Source organism: Equus caballus, chromosome 7, assembly GCF_041296265.1.
Source record: "Equus caballus isolate H_3958 breed thoroughbred chromosome 7, TB-T2T, whole genome shotgun sequence".
Classification (NCBI taxonomy): Eukaryota; Metazoa; Chordata; class Mammalia; order Perissodactyla; family Equidae; genus Equus; species Equus caballus.
This window is the reverse complement of record NC_091690.1, coordinates 3,093,036-3,117,740: the sequence shown is the minus strand read 5'-3', so window position 1 is coordinate 3,117,740 and position 24,705 is coordinate 3,093,036. Positions and strand designations below refer to the sequence as shown.

At 64.7% G+C, this 24,705-nt stretch overlaps 1 protein-coding gene across 2 annotated transcripts in view; it reads left to right on the top strand.

The window, feature by feature from the left end:
- The window catches only part of SH3GL1 (SH3 domain containing GRB2 like 1, endophilin A2), a 29,783-nt gene extending 5,228 nt beyond the window's left edge, over positions 1 to 24,555 (top strand). Inside the window, exons 2-10 of one of the 2 annotated variants that reach the window (XM_023644437.2) lie at positions 19,284 to 19,352; positions 19,475 to 19,547; positions 20,459 to 20,602; positions 21,022 to 21,155; positions 21,403 to 21,561; positions 21,849 to 21,952; positions 22,652 to 22,776; positions 22,922 to 22,978; positions 23,317 to 24,555. In XM_023644437.2, the coding sequence (XP_023500205.1) occupies positions 19,284 to 19,352; positions 19,475 to 19,547; positions 20,459 to 20,602; positions 21,022 to 21,155; positions 21,403 to 21,561; positions 21,849 to 21,952; positions 22,652 to 22,776; positions 22,922 to 22,978; positions 23,317 to 23,630 (1,179 nt within the window). In that variant the 3' untranslated portion in view covers positions 23,631 to 24,555. The remainder of the gene's footprint in view (positions 1 to 19,283; positions 19,353 to 19,474; positions 19,548 to 20,458; positions 20,603 to 21,021; positions 21,156 to 21,402; positions 21,562 to 21,848; positions 21,953 to 22,651; positions 22,777 to 22,921; positions 22,979 to 23,316) is intronic. The other variant, XM_023644438.2, reaches the window with a different exon arrangement.
- The last annotated feature ends 150 nt before the right edge of the window (positions 24,556 to 24,705 follow it).

Sequence of the window (24,705 nt, the reverse complement as noted above, 5' to 3'; positions counted from 1 at the left end):
GCAGGACCCCTTGTGTGCCATGCCCGGGGCGCTCCGTCACCAAGCAGCATCCTGCGTCTTCTTGTTATTAACAAACCAGGACTAAGGGGTCACCGTGTTCTGATTGTGCCACCCCGTGACAGCCGTAAATTAAGCCGAAAGTTCACCTCTGACTCAGAGTCCTGTGTTTATTGAAGACCAGTCGAGCCGTGCGAGCTAATTGTCCTGTTCATCTGGGTGTGTCCTAATGCAAAGCCGTAGGATACTTAATTATATTCCGTGGGCCACTTAATAACAGCTCGTGAGGTTAGGAGTTTCCCCTTGGCTCCCTGTTCAGTTTCAGAAATTGGGGCCTGTCCCACTTGGGAGGCCCAGGACTCTCGAAGACTTAGCAAATGAACAGAGAGAGGGTGCCGCCACCCACCCCCCACCCACCCAGCCTTCCCTTCGGGGAGCCGCATCTGGGCACTGGTACCCTTGGGGGCCCGAGCTGGTTTGTCCTTCAGCTGTCTGTACGCGCATCTGCTCGCTTCATCTGCTCGCTTTCTTCCCCGGAGGAAGGACTTCCCACTTGCGGCCAGTTGCCTCTGGCACAGGTGCCCATGCCCTTTGACCCTGGGACATAGGCTGGTTGGTCCTGCCCTGGCTCCTGTCACAGCCCTTCTCCTCAATTGTTACCAATAGTTTGAAGTGATCCAATCTGGGGAAACTTGGTTTTTTAATTTGGGGGGTGCAGCCAACTTCTCCATAGGATTTTGGAGGCCACTGCGTTTTGGGTGCTATGGGGGGCCGGCTGGGGAGTCGGGGGGGAGGAGAGGCAAATTGTCTTCGCTGTCTGATTTCCCAGGCGGGTGAGCTTTCTGAGCCTTCGGGAGGGCTTGACGTGGAAGCTTCCAGACCACAGGGCTCTTTTGCCCCAGGGGGTTAGGAATGCGCCTTGAGGGGGCTTCACCCAGCGCTCAAACCCTGATGGCGTCTACGTGCCTGGTGCAGTGTTGGGGGCGGCTTTTCCGGTTCTTTTTCAAAGCTGTCCTTGGAAAGCTGGGTGGAAGGATGTGTCAGGCTATAGCCCCAGCTGGTTGCTCTCTTCCCCCCCTCCTGCCCCTCCCTGCCTTCCCCCCCTTCCCAGGGCTGGATTTCGCAGGCTCTTCTGAGCACTGCAGTTTGGGGCCTTTCTGCCCGTTTCCTGTTAGGCAGTAACCAGGGCTCCGAGGACGCAGGCTCCCAGGGGCCTCGTCCCCCTTTTCCACTCAGCTCCTAGAAAAACCTGCTGACTGGGCCTCGGGAGCGGGGTCACGCGGAGCTCCGGCCACAGCAGGAAGACAGATGCGCGATTTCCTCCGAAGGGCCTGACTCAGCATCCGCCCGCAGCCCAGCCCGCGTCGGGAAGCCTGCCTGGCTGCCCGGCTTCCACACCTGGGCGCCGAGGCCTCCAGCGGGCTCCGTGGCCCTCGCCAGGCAGGAGATGCTGTCGTAGCCAAACCACCTGAGATGCCCACCTGGTGGGGGAGGAGCAGGCGGGTCGCTCTCCCCGTGCTGGGCACCCCTTTCTGCCCTTGGCTCGGTGAGCACGTGTCCCCCTCCCTGTGTCCCTTCTGCCCTTCCACATGGTCTTCTGGCCCCGTCCCTCAGTCCCCACGTTCACAGAGGAGGCGCCTTCCCCGGGGAGGACTGAGATGGACCTGGGTGACAATGGTGTTGTCTTTGTTGCTGGATTAGAAGCTCCTTGAGGGCAGGGCCCGTGTTTTCTGCCCAGTGCTATGTGCCCAGTGTGGAGCCTCGCCCAGGCCTGGCCCAGGAACTCAGTACATATTGGACGGACGGAGGGACGTGTGCCTCTGCACGCGAGTGAGCAAATCTCGGCGTCGTGGGCTGTGAGTGTAAGAGTGGAGCAGTTTCGTAAGCACGCCCACAGGGAGCAGGGCCCGGGACACGTGCTGTGACCGGCCCTGGCTGACCTGGGGTGCCGTTGGAGCCCCACCCTGGCGTCCAGCACCTTCTGGGGCCCCCGCCCTGGGCCTGGCTTTAATTCCCAGCTTCCCCCTTCGCGGGCAGCACACTCGAGTCTGACCGGTCTGCTCGGCCCGCCTGGCCGGGTACCTTCCTGCCTCCACCGATCTCCTCCCCGCCCAGCCCGGTCCCTCCGTCCCCTTCCTGCTGGTCCTCTGACGCCCCATGTGTACCTCCCTTTATCCTGGCCATCTCCCCTGACCACCCACTGAAGGACGTCTCCACCCTCGGAGCATCTGGCCCAGCGGCTTCCCGCCCACGGGCCGCATGCCAAGCTCGTCCTCTCATGGAACGTGCTTTTCTTCTCTTCAGATGCAAGCTCCTGAGGGGGTGACAGGCCCGGGGCCCCCTGGGTCAGGGCTTGCTGACTGTGGCGTCAGAAATGGTGGGCTCTTTCTCAGAATGGGAGTGGGCTGTCCGGGGACAGGGCGTCCTGCAGTGTCCCTCGGGGTGGCTTGGCACCAGCCCCTGCCTGGCTCCTGCTCAGGCCCTGGCGGAACCAGGGAAGTGGGACGTCTGACTAGACCTCGGAGGGATCGGTCGGAACAGGCCCGACTGGTTGAAACAGTAACTCAGAGCTCAGAGCTTGTACCCTCCGCCTTCGGCTCTGCCTCGAGAACTCCAGGGGCTGTGTCCCAGACGGACCTGCACTTGGCTGGGCCAGAGGGGCCTGACCCATGTCACAGGCAGTCTCTGTCACCTGGACGCTGTGGCCAGGCTGAAACTGACCCAGAGGTGCCAGGCCTGCCCTCGACTCCGCCTCCCCAAGCCGGCCCCCTCCCCGGCCTCCCCAGGCCTGGGGGACTTCTGAGACGGGAGCAGTGGTGGCTCTGCTCCCTGTGCCTGGCTGCCCTTTTCCCTCCTCTCTCCCTCTCTCCTTCCCTCCGCGGCCTGCCAGCTCTCTCTCCCCCTCCTCCTCCTGCTTGTCCCGGTTGGTTCTCTCTAGGCCTCCCATTCTGCCTCTGGGCCTTCTCCCTCCAGGACCTCACTTACCTCCCCAGCCCCCACCCCCCTCGTGCCCGTGTCCTCCAGACCTGCATCCCTGATCCCGGTCACGGTCACGGCACCCGGACATGCCCCTCCCAGCCCCCCTAGATGGTGGTCCCCAGGTGCCCCGCTGGTATTGAAATGCAGCAAGCTCCTGCTCACCTGCTGCCCAACTTCCCGTCCTCCCTGCTGGCCCGGGGAGCTCCGCACCAGACCCGGCTCCCTCCCCCACCTTCCCCACCGTGTATGAATACCGGGACCAGGCTCGTCACCTACTCCTGTCCTTTGGCTGGAATCAGTGAATTAACTTGCCTTTTTCCCTTTTAAATTGGCTTTTAAAGTTTATTTAAAGGGATCTGGATGCCGCTCTTTGCTCTGGAGTGTAGTCACTGGACCGCCAGATGCGGCAGGAGAGAAGCAGTGTAATTGGTTCTCCATGGAAACCTCGCCCCTGTTCCTTCTCCTTAAAGAGTTGTGGTGACTGTCACAGTGCCCCCCCCGGAAGCTTCTCCAGCCCCAATAAGGAGTGACGAAAGAGCATCACAGCAGGAGTCATGTCCTGCCCTGTGCTGTGTCACCTCCCTACCCTGGGGGACGCGGCGCCCCCTGCCATGCCCCTCCCAGCCGCCACGCAGAAGTGGGAAGTCCTGTGGACGTGCATTAAGGCTCAGAAGACAGAGCCTTGGTGGTGGGTGGGTTTCCTGGGTGTCTGGGGAGAGGCAGGACAGGGACAGGCACCGCTGAGCCGATTTCTTAGTCCCCAGACAGCGCCTTGGCCCGTAGTTCCGAGCTCTGCCGCCGGCACCCCCGGCCAGCCCCGCCCCGGCTGAAGCGGACAGCTGACCAAGGACCTGGGCCTCAGCCCCAGAGGGAGCGGAGACTCGCATCCTTAGGAAGCCCCCAGAAAGGAAACTGGCACCTTCCGGCCCTTTTGGCCCCCAAGGCATCCCGTCACCCCCTGCCACCCGCCTTGCAGCCTGAGGCCCCATGGCTGCCTCGGGCAGACGGGCAGGCGTCCATCCGCCCGGCAGCCTCAGCCCATCAGAGCTGTGATTGTCTGAAGGCGGCGGGCGGCTGCGGCCCATCAAGGACGGCCTTTGTGGTTCAGAGGGGCAGCGAGGGAGCGCCAGGATTCCTCCATCCCCTGACCCTGCCTTTATCTCTCTCCCGGGGCCAGGCCGAGAATCCTTGCTATGTGGCAGTCTTGTTTCTTGCTGCCCCGTGAGTCAGTTTCGCCCTCGAGGAGTCTTTGAGCCACAGCTCCCCGCTGGTGGCCAGTGGGCGGTGGGTGGCCTCCCCCGGCGCGGGCCCGTGGACCTCATGGATGAGAAGTCCGCTAGTTGAGCAGCTCGGAGAGAAGGCCCTCCTGCCCCTCTTCGTCCAGGAACCCACGCGGCATGGCCAGGCCTGCAGGAGGGGCGGCCTTTCTCCGGGAGGAGTCTCCCCTTAGCTCGGCTCCGCGCGCTCGCTGGGCCTGCCCGCCAGTTGGTCATGAAGGGGCACGTCCCTTTTCAGGCCCCTGAAGTTTGTGTTAGTGTCTCGAACATAGAAAGAGACTTCAAGAATGGCCAGCTGGTAGCCAGGGGCCCACAAGAACTTAAAGGTGGGCAGTGCGGTTGGAGTGGGGGCCGCCTCCCGTACCCCTCCCCACACGCGAGTTTGTCACTGAGAAACGACAGCAGGGTTGTGCAAGGTGCCCGCTCACGTGAACGGGATCACATGGTGTTTGTGTGTGTCACCTGCTGCTTTGCGCGGCGCTGTGCGTTAGTTCACGCTCACACGTGTGGCCCTAGCTGCTTTGCACAGCTCTGTAGCCGCCTTTTGAGCAATTATACCGCGGACGGTGCATTTCCGTCCCCCGCTGGTGGGCATTCGGGAGGTTTCCAAGTTCTCGCTCTTTCAAACAGTGTGGCAGTGCGCCGTCCTGTCGATGTCCCCGGGGGCGTGTCTGGGAGTTTCTCTAGAGCCATCCCTTGTTTGATGTAACCGTATAGGTTTGCAGTGGTGCCAGCCTGGAAAAAACAGCCTGTTTGATACGCGAGACCCGAAGTCCTGGACGCAGAGCTGGTGGAACCTGTGACCGTGTTACCTTACTTGGCAAAAGGGATTAAGAGCATGGACTGGAGGGGCCGGCCTGGGGGCGCAGCGGTTAGGTGCACACGTTCCGCTTCGGTGGCCCGGGGTTCGCTGGTTCGGATCCCAGGTGCGGACATGGCACTGCTTGTCAAGCCATGCTGTGGTAGGCGTCCCATGTATAAAGTAGAGGAAGATGGGCATGGATGTTAGCTCAGGGCCAGTCTTCCTCGGCAAAAAGAGGAGGATTGGCGGCAGTTAGCTCAGGGCTAATCTTCCTCAAAGAAATGAAAGAGCAGGGACTGGAGATGGAGAGACCATCCCGGATGATCCGGGTGGGCCCAGTCTAATCAGAAGGGCCTGTCCAGGTGCGATCCTCTCCCTGCTGTGGTCAGTGGGAGATGGCACTGTGGAGGGGCCCGGAGAGAAGGCAGCAGGCTGGGCCTGCCTTTGCTGGCTTTGAAGACGGAGGGAGGGGCCACGAGCCCAGGAATGTGGGCGGCCTCTGGAAGCCGGAAAAGGCAGGAAAGCCCCTGAACGCCTTTGGAACTCCCAGAAAGGAACGCGGCCCTGCCAGCACCTTGCTCTTAGCCCGGCAAGACCGAGTCGGACTCCTGACCCCTTCGAGACCTTCGTGTTGTTCTAAAGTCGTGCTGTCTGCTGTTTTGTCTTAGGAAATTTGCGTTGTTCTAAGTCACTGGATTTGTGGTAATTTGTTACAACAGTTGTAGGCAACGTGTGGGGTCCACCCCTTAAAGCCTCACCCATCGGATGAAGGTTTTCGGCTCAGGCTTTGGGGCGGGTGCTCACGTGCACGTGCACGTGCGCCTCACCCTCCATTAGCTCTGGACTCGCGTTAACAGGGACGTCAGCGGGAGAATAGGGCCGGCTCACGGTGCCAAGTTGGCCTGTGGGTCGCTGTGCTGGGAGCGGGCCTCCCGCCCGTCCCCTTCAGTCACCGTGCCCTGTGGAGCAATGGGGAACTCCGAGGGAGCCATCCCCTGCTTCCTGGACCCCACTTTGGTGACCTCAGAGCTGGTGACTGATACTCCACTGCCACTGCTGACCGTGAATTTGGAAACCGGCTCTGGGTTCGGGTTTTATGCAGAGAAAACAGCGTTGCCCGTCTGAGCCTCGGGAAGCCCACAGCCGGGCCCCGACCGGCGTTGGTCTCACCCACTGGGTGGGAAGGTGGGCAGCTCTCTGGTCTGGCGGCTGTTCCTTCCATCCTGCCGTCTGCTGGCGGCCCCATGTCTTCTCACAGACACGTCACCACCCCGTCCCGGGCATCTGTTTCCAAGCCGGCCTTCGGTTCCTCTGTGCTCTGCGTTGTGCAGACCCCTGTGTCCCCTTGCTCTGCCTGTTCTCATGTCGTGTCCCTGTCTCCTTCCTGCGTCTAGATTCAGCCCATCCTTCAGAGCCATGTCCAGGGTCGTCTGCTTGTGGAGACAGTAGCTTCTCCCCATTGGTCCCTTGTCATAGGACCTTGTATCATTTCTTTGTGTGCTTATATTATTCGTGCTTTTTTCCCTCTGCTGTACTTGGCGCACAGGAATAATAAATATTTGTTGAATGAATAAGTGCAATGATCTTGAAAGGGGGGATCTGGCCATCTGACTTTCACCCCAAACGTTCGGCCCCATCCCGAGAGAGCGGATCGGCTCAGGGCAGGAGAACGTCCCAAACACGCACAGTGGCCGAGTGATCGAAATGGGGCCCATGTGCCAACGCAGGGTCCCATGACCAGCGCCCTGTAGGGAGAACCCCGGGATGATTCACAAGGAGGTGACCTGGACGTTGGCCGTGAATTTGGACGGAGGAAGGAGAAAGGAAAAGACGACGCAGGGTTTCCTAGGCAGGCAGCCGTGGCGAGGCCTCCGGGTTGCCGGCCCGCCCTGCTGTGTTCCCAACCCCTGTCCAGGGGCCCAGACACCGTCTGTCTGGGGTCAGTCCTTCCAGGGGCGCGGGAGCCGCCCTGGCTCCTAGACTGCCATCCTCGGCTGGAGAGGGGTTTGGATATTCTTAGGGCTCCTGGCTCCGAAAGTGGCCACACCAGACGTGTATCACACGGTGACAACAGAGAAACGAGACCTGGGAGGAGGGCGGCCAGGCCAGGGAGCGGGGCTGCTTGCCTCCTGCAAAAATAAGAATAAATACTAAAAGGCCTTGCCGAGAGTGCCTTGACTCAGCAGTGCGCAGCTGTCTGTGGCCATCAAAGCCACTCTGAGGCCCGCGGGGTCTTCGTCACCTGCCTTGAAAGGAGTGGGGAACCGTCGTCAGACCTGGAGGGCCTTTGGAGTGTAATGAAACGCTTAGCGCGTCCTGTCCTGATGGCAGCTGATGTGGCGCAGACCCGGGAGAGCGGGGCTGACCTATTCGGTGCAGTCACTGAAACACGGATGCAGCAAGACCCCCGTAAGTCCCTCACGCACAGAGCGTGAGCGTGGCTTCCTGGAGGAGGTGTGCACCCTGGCACCATCTGGAAGGGTGGGGGGTGAGTACTCAAGGCGGAGAGGGGGTATAGCGGGGCGGACTCGAGTTAGCTGGGCTGGAGCGCAGAAAGCCGTGGGTGTTCAGGGACGGCTGGGGGCCGGTCGGTTGTCTGGATAGAAGCAGGAGGACGAGGGGCAGCCGGGGCACCATCGTGGTGGCCCAGGTGGTGACAGGGTGGCAGCTGTGCACCGGGTGCTGTTCTCGATGGGCACAGGGGCTCCTCCCCACCTGCCTTCAAACCGAGTCCTTTTACCTCTTGCCACCTTGTTCCTCCCCTCCCCCCAGTAGAGTTCTGTTCCCTCTTCAAGAGGGGTCTCCATGACGCCTCCACTCCAGAAACACCGCTGCCATCCTGCCCTGTTGTCCCGGCCACCGCAGGCCCCTGCTTCTGACCCTGGCCGGGCCCGGACCCTGCCTCGAGCTGCCTGCCTGGCCCACCCAGCCTCACTCCATCCATGGGGCGCTGTCCTGGCTTGTTCCTGAAGGACCAGTGCTCTCCCCCGGCTCCCGGCGGGGCCTGTGCCCACCCACACGGACTGCTTCGTATCTCAGCCGATACTGCCCGCCGCGCCCCCTGGGCCGGGCCCTGCACTGCTCTGCTCGCCCGGCCCCGCCGCCGGGGAGGTGGTGTCTGCGGATGGGGCATGTTTGGGGTGGGGAGGCGCGGCCATCCCGAGTGGCATTGCTGGAATGAAGAGGAGCCACCGGGGAGGAGAAAGGGCCCCTGAGGACGGCTCTTCCTGGTCGGTGGCCTGAGCTCGGTCCCAGGGAGCCTGCCAGGCCCCGGGGCTCGCCCATCCCTGGGTCACAAGTGGTGACATCGGTGAGTGTGTGTGCACATCCTGAGGAGGGAAAGGCCCACTGCTCCATTGGCTGCAGGGTGATGGCAGCTGAGGGACAGGAGCGGCTAGCGCCGCTGACCCTCCAGAACTGCCGCCCTGACCCCAGCAGCTCCCTCCTCGTAGGCCTGTCGATTTCCTCATCTGAGCTGAGATCCTTCCAGCCCGGGGCTCCATGACCCACCTGGCCGTTCAGAAGGGCAGGCACCCTGGACGGGGCGGGGCGCAGACTAAGGGCGGCTGTGCAGGGTGACAGTGTCAACATCACCTCTCCCTGACTTGCCGCGTACCGTCCCAGGATTGTGACCGGCCCAGGGGCTTCTGGTAGCCACACCTGAAGGAACTGGTCTCGGTGGCCTGAGTCAGCTGTCACTGCAGCCTGTCGTTGCCGCCCTGGTATGGCAGGTGAGCAGGGGAGCCCGGCGAGGTGCATTCCTGTGTGCGGGCTCGGAGCTCCTGCCCCGCCGTGTCTGCCCCAGCTGGCCATCCTGGAGGACCCGGGCGCCCGCCCCTCCCCCTCCCCAGCTCCAGCCCGGCCTGTTTTCTGGTCACTTCCGTTTGGTCTTCAAAGCCTGTTTGCCCGTCAGCCTTCCTTTCTTGTGTCCTGTCCTCCAAACCGCAGACCCGTCGCTTTTATGGAGTTCCTGTCGATAAGAAACGGCCCGCCCGGGAGCAGGGTCCTCTGGCTGCGAGCCAGCCCCGGCCTGGCGGCTCAGATTTGTCAGATTTGTTGTCTTGTGCAAATTTGTCAGATTTGTCAGATTTGAGGTCCTGACGCTCTGCTCTCTGGGGAGGGAGCTGCGGGCAGGCCGGGCCGAGAGCAGAGGGCTGGACTACAGCCTCCAGCCAGTGCCGGCCTGACCTGAACTGCCCATAGTGACAGAAGGCAAAGACGGGGCTACGGGGCCGCTGTCGTCCAGCCGGCTCCCCAGTCTGCTGCCCTCCCAGATTAGCCCCCGTGGAGGGGTGGGAGGAGGTCAGAGCCCCGTGAGGTGGTTCCTTCCATGGGCGCTTCCTGCGCCTGAGCTGCTGTTCCGAGTGCGGGTCCGGCAGGGACGGGGTGCTCCCCTGGCGTTCACAGTCTGGTGGCAGGAGGGCCGTAAGCAGACGGACAAACAATCCGGAAGCCCTGCAGGGGCCATGGGTGGGAGGCCGTGAGAGGGGCGAGTGGGGCAGGGGCTCTGAGGTGGGACGGAGGCGAGTGCCATGTGGAACAGAAGACACAGCCTGGGAGAGCCTGGTCCCAGGTGAGGTCCTAGAGGGACAGGGGCATGAGAGAGGAGGTGCCCGTAGTGTGATGGGAGAGGCAGCCCAGTCACTGTCGCCTGGCGAGGGAGGCGGGCGATGGAGAACCAGGAGGGCTTCCTGGCAGAGGTGGCTTCTCCCTCATTAGGCCTTTACAAACGGAAGGGGGGTCTGGAGACGGGGGAGACGCAGCTGTGTTCCGAGAGGCGGGGGCTCCAGGCCTTTAGACTGGTCGGTCACCTCAGCTGGGGTACCTGTGGCCCCTCGTTGATGAGACTTGTGCCCAGGTGCCCACAGCCTCTTCGTTACTGAAGGAGAGGTGGTCCTGGTGCCTCCTGCAGGCTGAGCAGCTCTGTGCCTCAAGGGATTGCCAAGCCCCATTTCCCCAGCTCTTCCTGAAGGGCCGCTCTTGCGTCAGCCCTACCACTGAGAAGATGAGTGTGCAGAAAGGCCTTATCATTTCTGCACACATGTGTGACACGCTGACTGTAGGCCGGGCGCCTCCCCCACCATGCACCCGGCACAGAGGCCTTGGGGGATTTATCGCCTCATTTGTTTGTGGGTTGGGCGTTTCTTTTTATGTTTTCATCTGAAATTGATTTTCCCGGTTGTGTGGCACGCACTCCTCCTGCCTGGTCCCCAAGATGAGACATTAAAACACACAAGGCTCATTTACACCGAGGCATTTTCACTCTGGCCAGAGTTCCCGATGGCGATTTGTTCCCAGTCATTGGTAAAGACCCTTGGCACAGCCGGCCAGGCTCAGGCCTGCTCCCAGGGGCCTGGGGTGTGGCCCCACCCTGGGCAGAGGGCAGGTTGCGGCCAAGTCCTGAGCGCCGCCCTCGGGCTCCCGCAGCCCCGGCCTGCTCTTAGGCAGCTCCCCCGGCTCCCCAGCCCCCTGCAGGCCTGGCCGGTCCTGGATTGAGGAAGCTCACCAGCACCGTGCAGGGGCAGCCTGCGGAGCGGGGCGATCAGGCACTGGGGACCCGGTTACCCCTCCTGTCTGGCTTGGTGGCACACACGGTACGCTGCCTCGCCTTGGGCAAAGCATGGCCCCTCCTGGGGCCTTAGTTGTCCCGTTTATAAGGTGGAGGCGCCTGCCCAGAGGCTGCCCTTGGGCCAGGTGGTGCGGGAGGTCCTGGCTGCCTCCGTCCGTCCCTCTTGGCTTTTCAAGGGTGACAGAGGGCCGGCAGGTCCACAGAACAGTGTGGTCTCTGCTGCGTCTCACAGAACACGAAAGGTGGGAATTCGCTGACCCCTTCTCAGCTCCAGCAGACTTGCCTGCCCATTGGTGCCACAGCCAGGAGCCAGCCGTCCTCGGCACCCAGCGGGGCCCACTTCCTCCCCAGACTCTGCCGGTTAATGGGAACTGGTTAACCATGAGTGACAGCAGGGCGCACTTTTCGTTAAGTGTTTCTGCTCCCTTTTGGGGAAACCCAACGTCTTGATGGAAACCCCAGGACCACCGATGGATTCTTGGGGTTGAACCTGGGCCAGCGCTCTGTTGTCATACGCAAGGAAACCGGGAAAGTCCCCAGAGGAGCCTGGACCAGGAGCGGTGGCACCCTGACCCCAGGCCACCGCCCCCCCCACGGGGTGTCAGGAAGGGGCTCAGGTCTGTGGCTTCTGGCCAGACGGGCTGCGAGGGGAACCCCCACCCGTGGCCAGTGCTGGCCAGTCTGGGCACCACATGGGCTGACACTCGGCCCACCCTGTCCCCCCGCCCTCCGCACAGGCCGCGTGCAGCTGGGGCGAGGCAGGGTGTGAGTTCCCTGTCACCCTGTCCCCAGGGCTGCTGAGTCACCTGGCGGGCGGCTGGGGGAAGGCACTTGGCTCAAGCAGAAAGGTGGGGCCGTGCTCCTATTTCGTCGTAGCTGGGCCCAGAGCAGCAGGCGAAGGCACCCTGCAAGCACCATGATTGCCCCGCCCCTCGATCGCCCTCCGAGGCCCTGTGGTCACAGCTCCCCCAGCCTCTGCAGCCTTGCCGTGCCTGCGTTTTGTTAGCCGCTCCCCTGGGAGGCGAGGAAGGGGCCGGGCACTGCCAGCACTCCGCTTTGACCCTTCCAGGAGCATGCCCTTTGTGGGCGGGGCCCTTCAGGGTGACTCCGGGTGGGGCCATGGGTCAGATGGTGCCCACCAAACCCCCGCAATGCGCTGGGCAGGGGCCAAAAGCAAGACCTGCGGGCTCCGTGCACCCTGGGAGCTTCCCATGGCTCCGGGGACACCGTGGTCGCACGGCACGCGGCGTTAGAGGGCACAAGTGCTCCAGAGGCATGGGGACTCTAACAGGAGGTCACGCCGAGGCTGCGGCCTCGCACGTCCACGTAGGAGTCAGGCCTGAGCAGGACTGATGGCGGGTGGTGGGCAGCAGCCTGGGGGCCTGGAGAGGGCGCAGGCCCCGCTCGTGGAGGGTTCTGGATGGGAGGCCACCCAGGGGTCCTGGGGAGAAACGAGGAGAGTCAGAGCCGGGGCGGGGACAGGCCTGGGCCAGCAGGGTGGAGGGGCTTCCGGGGGGCACAGGGGCCCTTGTGAAGGGCTCCAGGGTGCGTAGAGCCCACAGCACAGTCTGAGGTGTGGCAGCGGCGGGAGGGTGGGCCAGGCACTTTCAGGGGTCTGGCAGTGTCACTGTCCCCAAAGAAAAAGTCTTCCCCTCCCGGTGCCGAAGGAGCCACTCTCATGTCGGCCCTGGAGGAGGCTCGGGTGCTGGCGCTGGGGCCTCACCGCCTGCGCAGCGGGGTCAGGCCTTAGGACCCTGTTACATCTCGGGGAGCTTCGTCATCAGGCTCATGAGTGATTGTCTTCCCTCTGCCGGTGCCACTTCCTCTCCAGTCCCTTCCTTCTGATGGCCTGTTCCCACTTTGTCCCAGCACCCGTGCGGCATCCAGCTCCAACTCTCGGGTGAAGCCATGTGCTTCGAGAGGATGGCCCCCTCGTTTGGACGGCGTGGCCAGGCAGTGGAGGGGCGGCCGGGGCTGCCCGGGGCTGCCCAGGGCCTTCAGCTCACGCCTTTCCAGGTAGCATTTCTCTCCCCGCGCCAGCCCGGGAGCTCATTCCCAAGCTCGAGGCACCAGGCAGTCCTGAGAGGCACCGGTGCCGGGACGCGGGTGGCTGTGCCAGCCTGCGAGGGGACGGAAACGGCCAGCCATGCAGGAGGCATAAAACCACGGGGTGTAGACTGCGAGAGGCCAGGTCTGACCAAGGCCTCTCACCAGGCTCCTCTCCTCTGGCTGGGAAACCCCGTAGCTGGCTTGTCCCCACAGCCTGGGGACCTGAGAGGTTCTGCTCCCGAGCCGGTATCCCAGCCACCAGCCCCAGGCCTCCCTCCCGCTGAGAGATCCCTGGCCATCCAAGGCCGCCCTCCTTTTGCTGCCAGCACTCAGTGTCCCGTGAACCCCTGACACATGGCGCACGTGAGAAGTCGCTTCCGCGGCCTTTCCCTGATTGGCCCTTCTGCCGCTACGCTCACAGACTGCCCCTTAAGGAGCGTGCAGCCTTGATTGCTGCGAGGAGAGCAAATGTGTGCCCAGAGGCATGTGCCAGCAAATCCAGGGAAATCTCGGAATTCCCCCGCTGCCCAAGGCAAGCCTGACTTGTCAGGACACTTCCTTCCTTGACGGATTCCCAGTCAGCTCACAACTGGGTGTAAAGAGCTGTGAGGGGTCTGGTCTGTCCCCTGGCTGCCAGAGCCTTCTGTCCCCGTCCCCGCTGACCCATCCCCTCGGGCGAGGAGTGGATTTCTGCCCTCTGATTCCTCCACGTCGGGGACGAAGGGTCACAGGGCACAGCTGCTGTTCCGGTGGCCCCTCTCCCGAGCCCCTCAGGTGGCAGCACAGCCCCACGACCCTGGCCTTTCCTCTCAGAGCCGCGTGGGCGCTCGGAGCAGCCTGGAACCGGAGCCCCAGCCCCGCCAGCCAGCATTTCATGACCGAGCGGCTCAGGGGGGCCCAGGCTTTGGACGTCGTCCCGGGTATCCTGGTGACACGGGCCGCTGAAGGTTTCCAGCCCAGAACAGACACAGGGAGAGCAGGAGGCGTCAGGGTGGCTGGCGCACCCGGCACGCTGCCTCCCCAGGGGCCCGGGCGGAGAAAGGAGCCCCAAGATGGCCAGCGGCTTCCCGTCTCAGCCGGGCCACAGACTGGCCTGGGCTCTGCCCGTGTTGTGGACTCTGAGTCACAGGACAGAGACCGACCGGAAGGGAAACTACAGAGGGGGTTGCTCTAGTTGTGGGGCACTCGGCGCTCCAGACCTTAAGAGGCAGCAGGAGCAGAGTGGCAGTTGGAAGGGACCTAGAGGCGAACATGTCCATCCTTGTGTCCTTCCCTCCCTCCCTCTGCACCTGCAGCCATCATCCTTGTTTGGGAATTGCCCAGCCCTCCCTGGGGTCACCAGTGGCCTTTCGGGGCCTCCCGTGTCCAGCATTCTGCACATGGGTCAAGCCGACGCCTCCCCGTGGCCCTCAGAGGACCCATGCCCTTCCGGCTGGGCCCTGCCATGCCCCAGCCTCACCCGGTTCCATCACTGACGAGTCCTCCAGCACGGGGCGCGGCATGGGTGGGCGGCTCCCAGCCCCTCCTTACAGCTCCACGGCCTTTAAGTTCCCCCCCTCCCACCCCGTGGTTTCCTTTTCTGTAAAATGGGTGCCCAGTCTTCGCCTTGTTGGGAGCATGTGACAGTCAGCGACATGACACCTCCATAACGTGACACCGGTGTGGTACCTGGTACGCGGTGGGCCAGGAACAGCGGCCCTTGTGCCCCAAACCTGCGCCTCCCCCAGAACAGCCTCTGCGTCTGGCCTGGCTCCGTCTTTGGGGACCTGGCCCTTCCTTCGAGGTCCAGCTCAGACAGCTGGGCTCTGCGGCTCGCCCGCCGGGAGCCATAACCGCTGCCATTTCGGGGAGTTCGCACTGCCGTCACGTTCCTCTCTGGGTGGCTCCCTCCCAGAGGGCAGGCTCACGCCCCTTCCACACCCCTCCTGCTTCAGACCCGGCTCATCACATAACATGCGTCAGCCAGCGCTGGCCTGTGGAGCCCTCCTGACGTCGCCAAGGGGAGCCACAGGTGCTCACAGCAGAGTCTCGGGTCACAGCGCCTCAGCCGGGAGGGCCGTTCCCCGGCCAGACCCCAAGCACGGCCTGTCCAGGGCCACACGGTCACGGCAGGGCTTGGACCCTTGGCCGTCATCCATCGCCCTTTTCCATGCCAATCTCTCCAGCTCTCTGGCCGGTGCCCTCGGGCGGCTTCTCTCCTCTGCCTGGCCCTGGGCTCAGCCCTCACCGCTGAGGAGGGAGGGGCTGCTCTGTGGGGGCATGGGACCTGCCATCCTGGGACTAACAGACAGCCAGGGAGAAGGGAGGCCTGCCCCCAGACCCTCACCGGCCTGGGAGGGGAGGCCTCCGCTGGTAGCCTGGGAGGTGCTCCTGCAGCGCTGTGGTGGCCGCCCAAGCGTGATGGCTGGACGGGGCTGGAGCAGGAGCACACGGAGCACCCATCCCGGCCAGCAAGGCCCCGAGCAGCCCTTCTCCTCCCCCTGCTCCTCCCTCCCTCCCCCTGCTCCTCCCCCTCCTCCTCCCTCCCTCCCCCTGCTCCTCCCCCTGCTCCTCCCTCCCTCCCCCTGCTCCTCCCCTGCTCCTCCCCCCTCCCCCTGCTCCTCCCTCTGCTCCTCCCCCTCCTCCTCCCTCCCTCCCTCCCCTGCTCCTCCCCCTGCTCCTCCCCCTGCTCCTTAATGTCTCCATTCATCAAAGCGAACTGTGTGCCCGTCAGCGAGCCACAGATCGCCCATTGACTTTCTGGTGGATCGATCAGGTTTCCCTGCTGGGACGACTCAATTACCAGGGGTGCTGTGGATGCCGCCCGGCTCGGGGCCTCGTGCTGCTCCGCTGCCCCGCGGCCGCCACAGAGATGCCTGCCCAGCACCCCCAGAACGAGCGCTGCTCCCGCCCTCGCTGCTGCTTGGCCGGCTCTGGGCGCACAGCGTCCCCTCGGCTCCTTTCGTGGACTGTCCCACGACGCGCTCTCTCCCGCATAGCGCGTTCCATGCTCCTCTCCACGGACAGCCGGAGGTCGCGAAGGCTGCAGAGCGCGTCTTTGGAAGGACAGCCCCTTCCCCGGTGGGTCTTCGCCGGCAGCACCCGCGGCCCACACGTGCGGCTGAAGTTGTGGAGGAGCTCTGGCATGGAGACCCCTCTCCGTTCCAGGCTCGCTCCCTTCCCAGGCGCCCGGTCACAGTGGCATCATCAGGCCACACGGCTCCACCGCTAATAAATGCGGGAGCCCGAACAGGCCCCCGCCTGGACCCCGCAGTCGCTTGCGGGCGTGTCATCGTAAATATGGCCGTTCAGCATCCCAGTGGGATAGGGCGCGGGGGTCAGGTATGAGGGAAGTGACCGGGACTGGGGCCTCTCGGACCCTCTCGCTGGTGAGAACCATCTCTGTGGTCTGAGCTGCAGTTTGGCCTTGGGGCCCCAGGGACCTGGGCCCCATCCGCCCTGGAGGCACCTGCAGCCTGGGGTCGGGGCAGGGCACGCTCTCCCAAAGGTTGAAGATAATACAGAGGAAGTAGCAGTCAGGCCAGACACAGGTGTGAGTCCGTCTGTGCGGGTGCCGGGAGAGTACCACCAGAGCGAGCCGGCACAGCAGGCCACGGGGCTGCAGGGGCTCTGAAGCTGGGTCCAGGTGCGGTCGCCAAAACGCGTCCGGGTGTCCACTCACAGCACGTGGGGCGTGTGAAAGGCCAGTGATACCTCCATACAGCCGTTACAACAGACAGACAGTCAGACACAGGCAGGCGAGTGCTCAGCTGTGTCACCTGGGGGCCTGGGCCGGGGCCCTCACCCATGGCCTGTCTCAGGACCCCCGCTGGGACGTTCCTTAACATGTAGCTGCCCGGCCTTCCCCAGGAGGGGCCCACGCTAGGCCCTTCGTGGGGCGCACGGTCACTGAGCGCTTGCCCGAGGCCCATGCTGTGCCAGCGCGGGAGGAGTACAGCCAGCAGCCAGGCGCGGCCTCTCCTCCTGGGCTTACACCTCGGTGCTGGACAAACGGGAAGAAGTGACACTGCCAGCAGGAAGGCACAGTGAGGGGTACGGGCAGCGCTGGGCCTGTGGGCACAGGGGAGCGAGAGCCAGGGCTGGCATCTGAGAGGTCGGGAGCCGGTCTCACAAAGACCAGAGGAGCATCCCGTGGGCAACAGCGCGTCATCTCCAGAGGCCGCTGCTGGGTCCCACTGAGTCTCCCGCAGGGACTCCCCAGCCAGGTCTCACCCAGCGGGGCCGCATGACAGCCACCATCGGGCCTGCTGCCCGTGACTCAGGCTCCCGCCCAGCCAGGGGAGCCCAGGAAGCTGTGCTCTCCAGAGGCCCGCCATCACGGTCGTGGCCCTGCGGGAGAGTGGCTGGTGGTCACCCACCGCCCTGCTGGCCCTTGGGGGCTGTGGCCACACCGTGAGCCCATGTGGGGCCCTGGCTGCCCTTTAGATGCTGAGGGGAAAAGCGGGCTTCAGTCCTCAGTCGGCTGGGCCCCGGAGGGCGCTGTGCCTCAGTTTCCCCTCATGCAGCGTGAGAACAATGAGGTTGTAGTGAGCACCGGTTAAGGGAGTGTGGGAGGCGGGCTCTGTTAACTTGGGGTGCAGACTTGACGCGTGGAGGTACTATTTCCATGGAGGCATATGCCGCTCTTGTCGGGCCCACAAACACGTGTGCAGCTTCCCTGAGCAGGACGGCAGGTCAGGGTTGTGGCCTCCCCACTGGACGGGCTACTCGTGGGCCACTGGGGTCCCCTCGGCTGGAGCAGTGTCCACACCCCCTGGGGACCCTGAGTTCAGTGCCACGGCCCTTCTGTTACTGCGGCTGACGGGCGGCTTCTTTGCCCCACTTTTTCCTTTTGGCCTCGTCGCCCTTTCTTGCACTTGTGCCAGTTGCAAGCCTGTGAGCCTTGGAGAGAAGGGACATGGGGGACTTGAGCTCAGAGCTCCCAGGCGGGAGTGGAACAGGGGGACTGGTGGGGACCCGGGTGTTTCCAGTGCAGCCTCTCAGTGCCAAGAAACAAGGATGGCCAGGGACATCGGGCCTCGTGTGGGGGCCCGAGGAGCCATCCAGAGGGCTCAGGAAGACTGAGTCCCAGCTTCCCACGGGGCCTGGGAGAGGCTGCAGGGTCCGCCCGTGCCCCCTTCCTCAGAGGAAGGAGCGGCCGTGGGCCCCGCCAGCAGGGCCTCCTCCCCGGGCGCTGCTCCCTCTCGCCGGGTGCCGTGTCCTCGTGCCCGGAACAGGCCATCCAGCCCAGGGCCTCGGCCCGGAAGGTGTGGTTTTGAGCATCGGCACTTCGGTTCCCGTCCCAGTTCCCCGGAAGTCCCCGCTCGAGTCAGGTAGCTCACTCATTTCGCTCTCTGGCGACCGCCGAATTTGAGAACGTCCTGTTTTGCCAGAATCAAAAGAAGTGAAACCGTCCCGTGAAATAAAGTGAAACGCCCAAAGCCACCTCGGGAGAGACCGGGGCTTGCCTCCCGAGTCACTGGCAGAACCGGAGGGCAGCCCCTGCCTCTCCCGCCAGGGCCCCAGAGGATGGCGCCGGGCCAGCTGCAGCCCAAGCAGCTCTGGGTGGTGACAGTCACCGCGCCTCGCACCAGCGCTGCTTCCTTCCTGTCCCCCCACTGCGGCGGGCTTCTCACCTGTGCCCCAGTCCCCTCCTTGATGCCCCGGGTGCAGCCAAGTTGAGAACCACTGATTTTCAGGGGCTTGCGCCCCCGTCCCCTCTTGACCCCTGCTGGGGACAGAGAATAGAGGCAGGCAGGCGAGGCCAATCCTGGAGTCTGTGCAGTCCCCGTGGAGGTTTAGGATGCTCGGAGAAAGGGACAGTGGTCGGAGGCGTGGGTAGCCAGTGATTACTGTGTGCCAGGCACACCCCTGAGCACGCACTCACACTCAGCAGCCCTGTGAGTCCACGCCTGCCACCCCATCATACAGACGGGTAAACTCAGGCCCAGGGAAGCCGACGGCCCAAGACCGCACGGGGAGAATGTGGTGGTCTGACTACTCCTGCAGGCTGGCAGCCACTCGGAACCCAGGAGGTGTCCTGGCGGGTGGGCAGAGGCGGCCGCTTGCCCTTGGGAAATGGAGCGTGTGCCTGTGGTTGTGCACAAGAAATTACACATGCCACCTGCTGCGCTGGGGCGCACGCGTGTCCATGTGACTGAACGTGAGAAATTGAGTGTGCAGACGGCTGCTCCAATGCGTGTGCCGGCGCCACAAGGGCTGAGGAGCGACTCCAGGTGGCACGGGCCAGGTCCCTGTTCATGCCGCCGCAGGGCCGCCTCGCCTCTCAGAGGCGCCCTGGAGGATGTGTTTTGGGGGAGTGAAGGCCCGGGGTCCCTGAGATCCCGTCTGGAGAGGCAGGAAGTCAGTGGGGAAGGGGCTTCAGGGCACCTTAGCACCATGCCCGGCACTGGACCGTGGTGCCTCCATCTGGGCGCGGCTGGCCCAGCAGGTCCCTGAGGTGTGCACGGCACCCTGTCCTGGGTTTGCAGGAGTGTGTGGGTCTGGAGCCGGGTCCTCACTCGGCCAGCCGTCGGGCCGCTGGCTGCCCCGGTCAGCGTCCTGGAGCCAACGGGATGTGCGGGGCCGTCTCTCCTCTGAGCCTCACACTCTCCCTCCTTCTGTCCCCCAGCTGGTCAGTGAGAAGGTCGGAGGGGCTGAAGGGACCAAGCTTGACGATGACTTCAAAGAGATGGAGAAGGTAATGGGAGAGGTGGTGTCCCGCCTGTCGCCTGGCACTGCGTCCCAAGCCCCCATGCCTGGCTCTGGTTTGGCCGTGGGCACCCCAGGGTTTGGAAACCCCACACGCTGCCTCTTTTACAGAAAGTGGATGTCACCAGCAAAGCTGTGGCGGAAGTGCTGGCCAGAACCATTGAGTACCTGCAGCCCAACCCAGGTAGGGGTGCAGCCAGCTGTGAGGGGTCTGCCCCTAACCTCTCAGATTGCTGTGCCAGTCAGGAATCTTCTGGTTACCAGAGCATGAAGAGGGAATGTATGGGCTCACAGAACTGAAATGTCCAGGGGTAGGTGGGTTTCAGGCATAGCTGGATCCAGGGGTCCAAAGGCTGTCCTCAGGGTCGTGCGTTTCCTTTCTGCTTCATCTGGCTGCTTCTGGTTCTCGTGGCAATCTTAGCCTCAAATCACCCTTACAGCTAATAATCCCAGTGAGAAAGAGCATCTTTCCCCCACCTGACCCATTGGGCCACTTTAAACTGGGTGTCCATCCTCGGGTGGCCAGGCCCTGGCCACTCACCCACCTTTGGAGCGTGAGGTGGGGTCTCCTCGGCTGAGAGGGAGCCAGGACCTCTCCCTGGGGAACATCCAAATGCTGGTTCCCATAGCGGGAGGCAGTGGCTGCAGGACAGGCAGCAGAACCAGCTGTGTCCACTCGAGGCCTGTGCCAGGGCAGAGCTCATGCTGGGGTGCCTGTCCCTGCCCGCCACTGCTTCTCTGAGGCGCTCCTCCCAGGCCAGGGAGGGGAGGGTCCCGGTCAGAGCCCTGCCCCAGACGAGGAGGCCCTGGGGATCCTGGGGAGCCGGTCACTTCTCCTGCCCACTGCCTGGGCTCCTTCGTGGCCCCTGAGAGCAGAGGGTAAGTCTGCTCGGGAGGGTCTCCTTGTAGCATGGCCATCAGTGGGCACCAGACCCGAGCAAGGTTCCTTATCCTGGGGAGTGCTTTAGAAGTAAATGAGTGTCAGGAGAAAGGGGGTGCCCGGGGCAGAGGGGGCAGCTGGCAGCACTGGCCCCACACAGGCCTGGCGGCTCCCCAAGAGGCCACCACGCACCCACCCGGCCTGTCCTGTTCCAGCCTCGCGGGCCAAGCTGACAATGCTCAACACAGTGTCCAAGATCCGCGGGCAGGTCAAGAACCCCGGCTACCCACAGTCGGAGGGGCTGCTGGGCGAGTGCATGATCCGCCACGGGAAGGAGCTGGGCGGCGAGTCCAACTTCGGTGAGGCCGCGGGAGGCCGGCCAGGGTGGCGGCGGGCGGGCCGGGGCGTTCCAGCACAGGCGGGCAGGACGGCGCTGCCCTCCTGCCGCTGCAGAAGTTTCCCCAGGGCCGGCTAGTGGCCCGGGTGAGGGAGGATCCGAGCGGCACCGAGTCCCCGGAAGGCTGTCCTCACCCCTGCGGGTCGGGGCGTAGGGGCCCCTTCTCCGAGCGTGGCAGGGAGCGGCTGGTTTGACCCCATCCTCGCCAGCTCCTGCCCGTGGGGCTCAGATTCAGACTTCGGGGCCCTTGTTTTGTTCTGAATTCTGGCCTCCAGGTCCCTGGGCACGGGGTGTGGGGGCCGTTTAGCAGTTGGGGGTGTCTGGCCCCCTCAGCCCCGGCCTCGTGTGACGGCCTCCTTCCCACCCCGTCCTCTCGCGCAGGCGACGCCCTGCTGGACGCGGGCGAGTCCATGAAGCGCCTGGCGGAGGTGAAGGACTCCCTGGACATAGAGGTCAAGCAGAACTTCATTGACCCCCTGCAGAACCTGTGCGACAAGGACCTGAAGGAGATCCAGGTGCGTGGGCCGTGCTTCAGACCCCTTGCAGGACGGGCAGGGGCCTGACCCTCGCGCCCAGCCCAGAGCAGCCCTGGGCCCCCTCGCTCAGACGGCGCGCCCCCTCCTGCTGGACCCCTCAGCCCCCTCTGCGCACTCACAGCCGAGCCTGGGCCGGGCTTCCCGCGGGAGGGGCTGCAGGGCATTGGCACGGCCTCCCCGAGGTCCCGGGCGCTGCGGTGTGACCCTCGCCCCGCCTGTCCCCCAGCACCATCTGAAGAAGCTGGAGGGCCGCCGCCTGGACTTCGACTACAAGAAGAAGCGGCAGGGCAGGATCCCCGACGAGGAGCTGCGCCAGGCCATGGAGAAGTTCGAGGAGTCCAAGGAGGTGGCCGAGACCAGCATGCACAACCTCCTGGAGACCGACGTACGTGCCCGCGCCCCGGGAGCCGGTGCACGAGGGGGCCGGAGCGTGGCGGGCTCAGGGCCTGCTCAGGGAGTGAAGGCCATAGAGGGGGACCTGCAGGAGCAGAGCGGGTGGCAGCCGCTGAGGCCCTTCGCCTGAACTCCTCCAGCGGCAGCTCGAGGGTCCGCTGCACGGGAGGGGCCGGCCCTTGGGGCTAGAGCAGTCCCGGAAGGCTCCCTGCAGGAGGCGGCCCCGAAATGAGGGTCAGAGCGAGGGCAGCCCTCTCAGCCCTGGCTGGTGCCTTGCAGATCGAGCAGGTGAGCCAGCTCTCTGCGCTGGTGGACGCCCAGCTGGACTACCACCGGCAGGCCGTGCAGATCCTGGACGAGCTGGCCGACAAGCTCAAGCGAAGGTGAGCCCGGCCCCCTGGCCCTCCCCATGGGAGCCCCATCCCGCTCTCTGCCGGCTCAGAAAGGCCTGGGCGCCAGGCTGCCCCGAAGCCTGGTCACCCCCCTGCACTCCTGGGCCTGCTCCTCGGGGCCCCACCTTCCAGAGCCGTGCGCTGGCTGCTGCTCACAGGCCCTGGGGGCGGGGTCCCGGGACGGAGCAGGGCCTCAGGGCGCTCGTCCTGGTACCCAAGGGAGAGGGTTGGGGGCCTAAGGGACCAGAGGTGGGACAGACAAGGCGTTTCAGAGCTGCCACCGAGCCTGAGTTGGGGGCTACCCAGGGCTGACCCTGCGGTCCCCTCCTTTCACTGCCCATCTCCCGCAGGGACACCCGGGGCTCCTCTCCCTGAGCCGCCTGGCAAGCAGTCGGCGCCCAGGGCCTGGGAGGGGAAGCCTCAGGTGGCGGGGGCCCAGTGGGGGGGGTGGTCGTGCCACCGAGGGGGCTGCAGGGCTCTGGTCGGCAGCCTCTGAGAAGCGCTGGGTTGGGAGGCTGGCCAGGGTGGAGCTGTCGGGCCTCCATGCTTCCCCGGGACCCCCCCAGGCCCTCCTCCAATGGGCCCCCCGAGTCCTGGGGCAGCAGCATAAACAGCTGGGGGGGTGGGGGGCATTCCCCGACCTTGACTCGTGAGGGTCAGGATGCTCAGGGTTGTCCCTTCCTCGTGCAGGATGCGAGAAGGCTCCTCGCGCCCCAGGCGGGAGTACAAGCCCAAGCCGCGGGAGGCCTTCGAGCTCGGGGAGCCGGAGCAGCCCAACGGCGGCTTCCCCTGCGCCACGGCCCCCAAGGTCACAGGTACGGGCCGGCGGGCGGGCTGACTGTCCCGGGCCTGGGAGCCGCACCCTCTGCGAGAGGGGCCCCACGGCCCCCTGTCCCGAGTCCCCGGCCTCGCATCCCCAGCCCTGAGCCCCCTGCCCACCTCTGCTTTCTCTGCGAGCAGGCTCATCGTCGTTCCGATCTTCCGACAAGCCCATCCGGACCCCCAGCAGGAGCATGCGTGAGTGTCCCCTCAGTGTCCCCTGCCCGCTCCTGGCCTCAGTCTGTAATCCCCCCTTCTAGTCTGTTCCAGAAGGGTCTTCCTTCTCCCCTTTTCTGGTCACAGTGAACCCTCGCTGTGCTGGGCTGTCCAGGGGGCAGCGCCTCTCTGAGCCTGGGCCTCGGCCTCCCTGAACCAGGGGCGCCCAGCCGGCTCTAGGCTCTGAGTGGCCCCCCGAGGGCTGTGGGCTTCTGGTCATTCTGTCATCCTGCTGCCCCGGGGCATCCCCAGCTCCTCCTAGGAGCGTTTGGGTGACCACATCCCTCTTGTCACCTGCCTCCTCTTGCTGACAACCCTAGGGAGCATGGCGGAAGGAGCAGCTCTCCTTGGAGGGAGCGGGGAGCAGGGTTGGGGGGCGGCCAGCGCCCCGCCAGCCGCAGGGCAGGTGGAAGCCCGGACCCTCCGCCCACCCCCAGCGCCCCTGGACCAGCCGAGCTGTAAGGCCCTGTACGACTTTGAGCCCGAGAACGACGGGGAGCTGGGCTTCCGCGAGGGCGACATCATCACGCTGACCAACCAGATCGACGAGAACTGGTACGAGGGGCTGCTGCATGGCCAGTCGGGCTTCTTCCCGCTCAGCTACGTGGAGGTGCTGGTGCCCCTGCCGCAGTGACGCGCTGCCCCGCCGTCTGCCTTCCTCTCGCCCCGAGGGGCGCCCGGCTGGCCACGGGGTAGCAGGGCCGGAGGGCCGCCGGGAGGCGGGCACCCTGTTTACACTAGCGCCCTCCCATAGGGGTGGGGGCCGGCTGGGCAGCGTTCGTCCTCCCGCTACCCCGCCAGCCGCCCCGGGAGGGGCTGACACTACGGTGCTCTCAGAAACACTAACCTCCCCCCGCCCCTCCAGGGCCTGGGCACTTGGCTGGGCCCTTCCCTCACCCATCCGCCGTCCTCTCTTCCCGGCCCGCCCGGGATCGGATGTCTGCCTGGGGCGGGCACCCTGTCTCTCATTCCCCACCACACCCCCTCCCAGGCCGCCTCTGGGAGGCCTCACCCCTTCCCTCAACCCCACACCAGAGCCACCGCCCCCCGGCTCCCGCCCACAGGGTGCCCCCCCCAAGCACACGGAGCGTTTCTCTCGGGCACGAGCTGCCCCCACACCGACGCCCCACACGGGACCACGGGGCCCCAGCCTCCACTCTGCGAAGGCCAAGCACAAAGGCTCTGAGGAGCCAACGTCCCCACACCCCCGGCTGCTGGGGCCGCGCTGGGGGAGGGACCTGGGTGCCCACCCCCATCAGCAGCGGCCCTGGCCGTCTCCTCCAGACCAGCAGGGCCCGGCCCACACCCGCTTTCCCTCTTGCCTAATCCAAAAATTGGCTAAACGGGGCCCTCAGGCCTGGTTCACATTCCCCTCGGGGGACCCAGCAAAGCCCCCAGGACATCAGGCTGTGCTTGTCCCCAGGGCCCCCTCGTGGCTATTACGTGGGGAAGCATGGATGTCCCGGCTGAGACGAGCAACGTGGCCTCCGTCACAGTCTAGGGCGGATTGAAATGTAATCCCGATTTTTTTAAAAAAGTATTAAATGTCTCTTTCTACAGCCGCTTGCCTGGTTGTGGTACAGGGCAGGCCCTCCCGAGGGTCTCTGGTCAGGGCAGGCCTGACCCCAGGCTGCCCCCAGTGTGGGCATCCGCCCCTCAGGGAGCCCAGGGTGGGAGGGGGCCGTCATCTGTCCTCTGCACCAGCGTGC